This window comes from Apaloderma vittatum, unplaced genomic scaffold (assembly GCF_000703405.1).
Source record: "Apaloderma vittatum isolate BGI_N311 unplaced genomic scaffold, ASM70340v1 scaffold18214, whole genome shotgun sequence".
NCBI classification, from domain to species: Eukaryota; Metazoa; Chordata; class Aves; order Trogoniformes; family Trogonidae; genus Apaloderma; species Apaloderma vittatum.
In genome coordinates this window covers 51,541-61,370 of record NW_009714580.1, presented here as the reverse complement: position 1 = coordinate 61,370, position 9,830 = coordinate 51,541, and the positions used below count along the sequence as shown (strand labels likewise).

At 39.6% G+C, this 9,830-nt stretch overlaps 1 protein-coding gene across 1 annotated transcript; it reads left to right on the top strand.

The window, feature by feature from the left end:
• Positions 1-6: 6 nt before the first annotated feature.
• Positions 7-2,385, top strand: BTBD6 (BTB (POZ) domain containing 6). The gene is made up of 4 exons (XM_009868831.1): positions 7-93; positions 309-399; positions 675-793; positions 1,000-2,385. The coding sequence occupies exons 2-4, from the start codon at positions 319-321 to the stop codon at positions 2,030-2,032; spliced, it is 1,233 nt and encodes a 410-aa protein (XP_009867133.1). The 5' UTR covers positions 7-93; positions 309-318; the 3' UTR covers positions 2,033-2,385.
• The last annotated feature ends 7,445 nt before the right edge of the window (positions 2,386-9,830 follow it).

The window sequence follows — 9,830 nt, the reverse complement described above, 5'->3', positions numbered from 1 at the left end:
CCAGCCGCCCCCGCCGCCCCAGCTCCAGAACCTCAACAACAACAACTTGGAGAGCGCCAACTGGCAGTCCTTCCATCCCACCCTGCGGGAGAGGTAAGGGCCAAGGACCGACGGACCCTCCCCGGCTGGGTGGGAGCAGGAGAGAGGTGTGCCCGGCCACCTGCGCCGAGACCAGGCGTGAGGGTTGGTCTGCCCCAGCGAGGGCAGCCTGGTACAGGATGGACCCCCCTGGGGTGATGCTGGTGGGGGGCTGGGGCACCTGGTGAGGGGCTGCCAGTGGCTAACGGGGCTTCTCCCCTCGCTTGCAGGAACGCGCTGATGTTCAATAACGAACTCATGGCTGACGTTCACTTCATCGTGGGCCCGCCAGGGGCATCCAAGAAAGTTCCTGCCCATAAGGTTCGTGCAGATAATTTTGGGCTTTTTAATACTGCTGGGTGTATCGCCTTCTCCCCCTGCCTTACAAGTATGTTCCATTTTTTTTTTAATTACAGCTCTCATCTAATCCCAAAAGTAATTCACATATGCTGCAATTAAATGAAAAAGTCTAAGGCAGTTTTCTTATGCCTCCACTGCAGCTTTTAACTTTCTCTAAATGTAGCTCTTATCGAAAGCCAGCACGCTCTGCTATTACTGATACGTATTACTGAGGCTTCTCTCTCTTTATTTTCCAGTATGTTTTGGCAGTTGGTAGCTCTGTCTTCTATGCTATGTTTTATGGTGATCTCGCAGAGGTCAAATCTGAAATCCATATACCAGATGTGGAACCTGCAGCCTTTCTAATCCTATTAAAGTAAGTGGCCACTACAAGTCTACTAATTACGTGGACAGAATCAAAGTAGCTTATAAAATATACATCTCCTAATTGGCATTGTGCAATATGCACTTATTACTGTTTACTTAATGTGCTGACAAATACTGAATGTCAGATGTACTGCCAGCCAAGATGACTACAGATCAATCTTTCATGGCCTCTATATGTATTTTTTTCCCATCCAGATATATGTATAGTGATGAAATAGACCTGGAAGCTGACACAGTGCTGGCTACACTGTATGCTGCCAAGAAGTACATCGTGCCGGCCCTAGCAAAGGCTTGCGTCAATTTTCTGGAGACCAGTTTAGAAGCGAAGAATGCTTGTGTCCTGCTGTCTCAGAGCAGGCTCTTTGAGGAGCCAGAGCTGACGCAGCGCTGCTGGGAAGTGATTGATGCTCAGGCAGAAATGGCACTGAAGTCAGAGGGCTTCTGTGAGATAGACCAACAAACACTAGAGATCATTGTAACCCGGGAGGCACTCAACACCAAGGAAGTGGTAGTTTTCGAGGCCGTTCTCAACTGGGCAGAGGCTGAATGCAAAAGGCAAGGGCTGCCGGTTACGCCGCGCAACAAGAGGAATGTATTGGGAAAAGCTTTGTACTTGGTGCGGATTCCTACCATGACTTTGGAAGAGTTTGCCAATGGAGCTGCCCAGTCCGACATCCTCACCCTCGAGGAAACTCACAACATATTCCTTTGGTATACAGCTGCAAATAAACCCAAACTAGAGTTTCCACTGACAAAAAGAAAAGGACTTGTGCCTCAGCGCTGCCATCGGTTTCAGTCATCTGCCTATCGCAGCAACCAGTGGAGGTACCGCGGGCGATGTGACAGTATTCAGTTTGCCGTAGACAAACGGATATTTATCGCGGGACTGGGACTGTACGGGTCAAGCTGTGGCAAAGCTGAATACTCTGTCAAAATCGAACTGAAGCGCTTAGGAGTTGTCCTTGCTCAAAACCTGACTAAGTTTACCTCCGACGGCTCGAGTAACACTTTCTCGGTGTGGTTTGAGCACCCCGTGCAGGTTGAGCAAGACACGTTTTACAATGTAAGTGCTATTCTTGATGGTAACGAACTCAGTTACTTTGGGCAAGAGGGAATGACTGAAGTGCAGTGCGGGAAAGTGACGTTCCAGTTCCAGTGCTCCTCGGACAGTACTAATGGAACCGGAGTACAAGGAGGACAAATACCTGAGCTTATTTTCTATGCATGATGCATTTTCACCTTGATTGTATTCCAATACTGCAATGATTCACATTAAGGGATTTTTCAGTTTTACTACGAACTCTGCAGCAGTATGGAATGTTACGCTACTTACCTATCTGCTACATCAGGCTATACAAATAAGTGAAGGAATGCTCTTAATCTTATTTTATTTATTCATAAGCTATTTGACTTAATTATTAAGACTGCAAAAAGCAGGAAAATGTTAAATTTTGCACGTACTGTGCATTTATTTTGTATATAGATAACTAACTTGCAGACTGCAGCTGACTTAAACAGAATGTTCTAAACTAGAGCAGTTTATGAATCTGTGAAATATAAAACATTTTTACTTGCCCTAAATCCTGTGTACTTGATCAATCTTACGGCTTGTGTCTGTGAATTCATCTGCAGGACAGTTAAGAGGGGTGATGATACTGTAGCCTGTCCCCTGTGTGCATCTACGCAAGGGCATTAGCTATTACTGCAAATATGAGAGTTCTTTTGCCTGGTAACTGAGACTATCCATCAGCACCTTTTATTTTCCTTCACAAAAAAAGGGAGCTGACATGTGGAAGCTCAGGGTTTTATCTGGCTTGCCTGAGCTGAAGGTAGAGAAAAGCATCAGTGTAATCAAAGTTGATCAAAATCATCCTGTGGTTATATTTGAAAGCTTCTAATGCCCATTCACATGCATCATCTGCATTAACCTCCAGCCTGCCCAGCTAGCAGCAACCCTGACACTTTCACCTGTCAACTACACCCCGCTTGAACAGCCAGAGTCAAGACATATGATGAAGATTAATACAGTGACAGGCTTCATCACAGATTTAACCCAGAGCTGCAATACTGACAGCCACTATCTAAACATACATCTCATCCTCACATTTAGGAGCAGACATTAGAGAAATACTTGCACTGTAGTCTTTAAGTTCACTCAAAATTGCTAGTTAGTAATAAGCCACCCTAAAAGCTGCTGGGTCTCTCCTTTCCTTTATTTTTTATTAAAAACATAGTCTCATCCACTATCAGCAGTCATTTTATAGCTAGTACTCTTATCTTAAAGGGTGATGAAAGTAGGTGTTTTTCCCAAGCGCCTGACAATCTTCACAGATGAGCCAATGAGGAATACTTACTGTTTTTTATAAACCTCTCTTCTCATAATGACCTTGGAAAGAATACTCAAACAGCAGTCTAAACCACAATTTTTTTTTTCCCCATGTGTAACAAGTACCTCTACGTTTAATTTAGAAAGGTTTTTGGTTTGCCTTTTCCTAAGTTGCATTAATTTTCACCTCGAAACTAAGCTGCAGTGCAAATTCTGCCTGTTCTCTCTCTAACAACAAAGTAAGGAAAAATAAGGTAACTGAATTACTGAAAACAAGTTCACACTAGACCTCAGGCTCTGATACCAAGGTGAGCACATGGCCGATAGCTGCGCTGCCGCAGACTCTGGGTGCCCTTATGGCCACGCTCCACCTGTGAGCGGCTGATTCTGCTGCTGCAGAGGCTGCAGTTGCGTGTCCAGCCAAGAACACCCGACCGGGTGCGAGGGGGTTGTTCTAGAACACAAACGCATCTGGTTCTCAGTACAGAAGAAGAAGTGTGGGTAAAGAACAGAAGAAAATTCCTCCACGGAGCTGGGTAACAAGACCTCCGTATAAATGCACTCTTTAAACTCGAACTCTCATGAATTCCATTGTCTTATTTTACACTTTTGACAGGTTAAAACCCACCTTCCCATCTCTGATACGATTTCAGTGATGACTTACTAATTAACAAGTTATTCACATGCTTGGAAAAAGTTGCTTCTCATTTTCCATCAAGCCACTTCTATTTCAAGCACTGAACACCTCAGCTACAGGTGATGGACAGATAGTAAATTTGGCAAATACTTACCAAACGTTGCATCTCTGTGGAATTGTGCAAGCTTGTAGACACTCACAGATTTGTTATACATCAGCCCATTGTCTTAGTTATAGCCTCAATTACTCTCAGAAAAAGCAACAAAATTATTTGCAAAAGAAAATGGCATCGAGCTCTCAAAAAACTCTTACATAAAGGAGAACAGACTCTCAACAGTCATCAGTAGTCTTCTACCTGGATTTGTTCCAACTGAAGTTACCACTTTGGTATTTAGCACACAATACTATTTATAATACACACATAGGTATATATTCTTATCAAGTACCATGCAGAAAATACAAATACTCAAAGGTCAACTCATAAAAAAATACCTATGGCTGGAGCATTTATGCAGAGTTCTCTGGCCAACAGAAGGAAAGTTTTTCCCAGCACATAGACATTCACCTATTAAAAGACAAAAAACCCACATTATTTAAATCTTAAACCACAAATGTTTTTAATAGAATATTTAATTGGAAAGAAAAAAACCCCACAACTTCTAAAATCTTAAACAACCTGCTTTAAAAAACTTCAATTGAAGTTACACAAGCAATATTCATAGTTATAGAATAATACTTGGTGCTTGTCAAAAGCTGCACAAATTAGCATTGTAAATCAAAGCACAAGTTTACACAGAAAAAAATTTAACAAGTTGTTCATGGTGCTCTTCAACAGGCTGTGTTACTCCATAGTACTTGGACAATTTTTCAGTTGTCACGTAACATCTTAAAGCATTAAGTAGACTTTAATGTAAGATCAGTATATATAAAATGTCATTTATCATGTAATGTAACAAAACCTGAGCAAATACTCACAAGTTCGTACAAATTTCAGCTCTGCATGATCCTGTGAAATGGGATAATTAACTATTACACAAGCACACACCAAACTTTTCCACCACAGCAAGGAGTGGTGCTATACGCCCCAAGGCTTATTTGTCATTTCTTACTGTTTGGACATTGCCCCAGATCACTCTACATTTGAAAAAAAAAAAAAAAAAAGAAGAAAAAAAAAGAAATAGAGAATCTAAATTCAGAAAAACCCTAAACTACACCAAACCTGCTAAGGAGACAGGGACACAGCCCTGCTCCCCTCCCTTCCTTCACTGCTGCACTCAGGAGGATGTAAACTGAGGGGAGGAGTTACTCTTCCTGCTCTGATTTGCAATTTATAGCATAGGCAACTACATTTGTATTTTAAAAGTCTGAGGAAGTTTTCTTTCACTATCTTAAGATGTGTTTTTGTGGTCAGCAAGAAAGGCAGGATTTACTTCGGTTCCCAATCAGCCCCAAACACTCCCACAAAGCTCCATGAACACTCTGCTCCCCTAAGGTGTATGTAAAGGTCAAAGTTAGTATAAAAATCTCCATCCTCCTACACTCCCAAATAGATTTTTTTTTTTTAAAGGATAGTATATTCTCTATTGCTTTTATGTTACAAAACTCCTCCCTTTCCTATGCCAGCATAGTGAAGGTGTTTACTAAGCAGTCAATTACATGACTGAATTGTTGATCATGGCAATAAGCCTATGGAAATAAAAATATCCTGTTACTAAGTATATTCTCTTTCAGTTTCACAGAAGAGCGTTACCAACGTGAGTTTAAAAGCAAGCTTTCTTCCCAGGTGTATAGGTGCTTCTACCAAGGTAGCAAAAATAACTCTCTATATACACATATATTTAAACAACAAAAAATACTGACACATTTTCACCTAGGACTTTGAAATTTTTCTTTATGTGAAAATGTTCTAAATACGAATTTGTCTCAAACAAACAAAAAAAAGAGAACTTCAAAGAAATCCTTAGAAAGATCACATATCCTAAAAGCAACTGCGCAATCAAGCGTACATGATATGATGGTAATTCATTCCATGTTCAGTGGGAATTACTGAATAACTTCCACGCTGTGTCTGACCAGTGCTTGGACTGGCCTAGAAGATACAAAAGTACAGTCTTCAATTTTACTGTCCTATTTTTCCTGAAATACCAGACAACATAGAAATAGTATGCTATGGGAAGGAAGTGAACAAAAGATACACTTTGAGTAACAAGTGTGTTTCTTAGGAAACAAGTCACTGAATTTTACACAGAAAAACAAACACCTAATGCATCTGGCGATTCATACAGGAGTTTGAGAGCGTGTGACTTGCCTGAGCCGCAGAGATGGAACAGACATTACGACAGCAAAATATCTGGAGTGTGTCAGTTGGCTCTAGATGCTCACGGGGAGCTTGGAACAGCTTGTTTTGTCCTTTTGTCTAAAAAATACTCACATAAAAAGCGAGGGTTTGGCTGTATTTCAGCCTTCTAAGTTGGCCGACCAAGTCACTAATTCTTAAACCTCATCACTTAGATCTTGTTCCGCAAAGACAATTTCACTGCACAAATCAATAAAGTTACTTCAGTGAAGTCAGCTACATATGATGTGTCCATGAGCTTCACAGGCTCATGCAATTCGTTCATTTTAGTCAAGAAAAAAAATAATCCTCAAATTCAGACAAGTATTTCTCTTTCTGGCTTTTTTTTTTTTGTCACAACCACCAAATACTTGACGTTTGTCCCCATCAAACCATGTCATACGCTAAGAAAATCCTCACCAGCAAACCTTCCATGAATGCAGTCATCAAAGAACAAATCACTATGAAGAGGCATAAAGAAGCAGGGATTTTTAGTGAAGTTCTGACAATCAAAGTGGGTGACAAATTAAATCTAAAGCAAAGACGAATAATAAAATTGCTTGATGACTGTTGATCTTCATCTCCTTGGCCTAACTAAAAGTCTCTGGATCCATTTGAGAAGTAATGTACTTCCAGCTAACCTGCTTTTCCACCTCAACCACATCATCAGTGTTCTTCTTTTATGACCAACTTCAAGGTGTAGGCAGTATATTTACACAAAATAATAAATTCAAATAGAAATGGTACATCAGGGAATTTCTTTCTTTTGATCAAAAGTGCATTTCTTCGCAGTTTCTGGTTATTACCAGTTTAGAAAGAAAGCATAACACACTGGATTACATGCTCTATATTGTTTTCCTCATGAAGCTCATACGTTTTTAATGCCAGGGTAAAGTCAGCAAAAGAATCGGGAATATTTAATTGCTTTCAGTTTTCCTGGCAAATCAGTAGGAAAAGAGACTTCAGGGCCTCTCAAACAATGCACTTCTAATCTTTAAAAGTTACCAGATATTCCCAGGTTCCTGGGCATTTCTCACAAATGGGAGATGAAAAGTTGGCATAAAGCTCACTCGGAAAGCTGTAATGGCACTGAACTGCTGAAACATGCTATTTAAGAACTTCTGGTTTTAGCAGAAGGCCCTTTCACTAAAATTTTATGCCACTGTCACTAATTATTACTCACACCCACCCACCTTGTGACAGATGAGATATGATATATGTAACAGGCATATAGATAGAGTCTTTCTTTACTCTCATCATTTGTATGTTATCTTGTGCTCCATTAAGCTTAGAAAATTAAGAGAATTAATTTAGAGGCCTACTTTAATTTCTAGTTCTTTCCTCATTAAGAACTTCTTATAAAAATTCATGTACTCCAATCCATCAAAGCTTAAGGCTCCAGATTTAGAATTATATGACATTTGCATTCATAAAACCCAATTTTATATGAGTCTTTAGAATGGTGAATAAACAAAAATGCCCTTCTAAAAGGATGTCTCTGGCTTAGACCTGAATTGGTGCAGCTTTAAAGCTTACCACATTAACTTCAGCCTTTTTTTGCTCCCTTCTTAATTTAAAAGGATCATACTGAAAAAGTGTTTCCTCAAACTCTCCCCACTCAAAATTGTCTAACTTGAGCAGCTGTTTTATAGATTTTCATCAGACTTGCACTTTTTGTGTATATCATACAATATTAAAATTTCCTAAACTCAATGCAATCACTAGATTTGAGCATCAGCACCAAATACAATAGAGAATGGTGTCAACCTCTGTCAGAGGGAATATTTTAAAATATCTACTTACCCTGGTAGTTTTTACCATATTATTTTAGACTCAGTTCACATTTAACAGAGTAAGTTTACAAAAATATGCACCTGCCACTGAGTTGGTTTTTTGGTTGTTGGGGTTTTTTTTTTAAACGAACAAAAAACACATAGATTATTGAGCAGGAAGACATCTTTCAGACAAAAAGTATGTGCTCACCAAGGCACTGTAAAAAATTAATTTTACCCTTAAGGTTTTATGGGAGAACTTAAGATCCTTGAAGATGTTGTCTTTTACCAATAATTAACTTCAGCTCTTGTTACAGAACACTTCGTATTAGTTAAAAGAGGCATTTGGAGAAGGAACGGCTTCCAATTACTCAGTTACATCTTTACAGAAAGGTCCTCCTACTTGTTATACTCTTTGCCCTTCACAATATTTTCTGGAGACACAGTCCTTTCATTTCACATCTGTCAGTCATCAGATGCTGATTTCAAAGGGACACTTCCATAGAGACTCGTCCTTTCATAATTTCCTTTTGCTTTCACATCATGTCTGATGTGTTCACAAATACTGATATACTTCCACTTTCAGGAATAACAAATACCTCATTTCCAGTAACATGGGAATTCAGCTGTTCATCAGTCTAACACCTTCCAGAATGTTAAACTCTCTTTGGGAAACAGGAAATCTCCCATTCATACAGTTACCAGTTCACTTTACCTTCGAGACAGTAGCAAAAAAAAATACAGCTGCACTCACTGAATGAAACTTTTTGCTTGACCGTAAGTTCCATAAATTTATAAATCAATACCCTTTCACTATGAGCAATTTTTTAAAAGGCTTTTCAAGACCATGGTGTGGCATTCTGGAAAAATATCACAAATGTAACAGTGGCTAAGGTATTCTGTCTTTTAGAAAGACAAAGACTGGGCAGTTGGAGAACGTGAAACATCCATGAAACACTGTGAAACATCCATGGCTGCTTGCCTAAATAATTAAGCAAGCATGAAAAGCAAATGAGTTTTTAAGGAGAGTGTCTGTTGCTGGGGAAAGAGGCACCTGTGGTTATTTGATCCATTATTAACATTTCTAGTATAGCAATGCCTGAAGGTCCCAACCAGGTTGTTTAAATTAACTCAATCAACATAGCAATTTGCATAGGGGCAATAAAGGCAAATGCAGTCAACATAGTAATAACTTTAAATGAACAAAGAGTATTAAAAACTGAAGCAAATGTGTACAGTCTTTAAAAAACCCTCTACTTTACCCTTCTCTACACAATAAACTGAAGCTTCTTATTTTTTGGATCCATATTACGACCAGAGCATTACATTTAACCTCGAAAGATAAGACACAAAACTATAAACACGTACCAAACCCAGCTTGCCAGATAGCAGTTGAAAAAGAAACATGAATCAAAACTAAACAGCTTCCTCTCATGATATGCTTTAAAGGGTTGCCTTCAGTCTGGGGACTCTGAAGGGAGAGTCTACCTCAGCTAATCGCATATGTGGCAGTCTTAGGCATTCTTCCTTCAACACCACAGCAGTACAATAAACCATTATCATACCATCTATGCAAGAAAATAGAAGACTAATTTGCAAGAAACATAAAGGAATTAGAGAGGCCAATGCTGCCTTTAGAAGACATAAATAAAAACAAGTATACAAAAATAACTCACAATAAAAGTCCTTCTGGACAAGTAAGTATCGATACTTGACTCTACGAAATGAAGATAAAGAAAGAGGGGGTGAGAATTGTGTTTTGAAGTGGAAGAGCAACTGGAGGAGGACTAGACTAAAAGTACTCGTTACTGATTTTCACTTCTTGTGCACCCTCTTCACTTACTTAGAACCATAGTACAGTTCAGGTTGGAATGGAGCTCAGGTCTCCGGTCCAACCTCCTGCTACAGGAACAGACCAGGTTGCTCTGGATCTTGAAAAGGTTGATGGACAGAGAC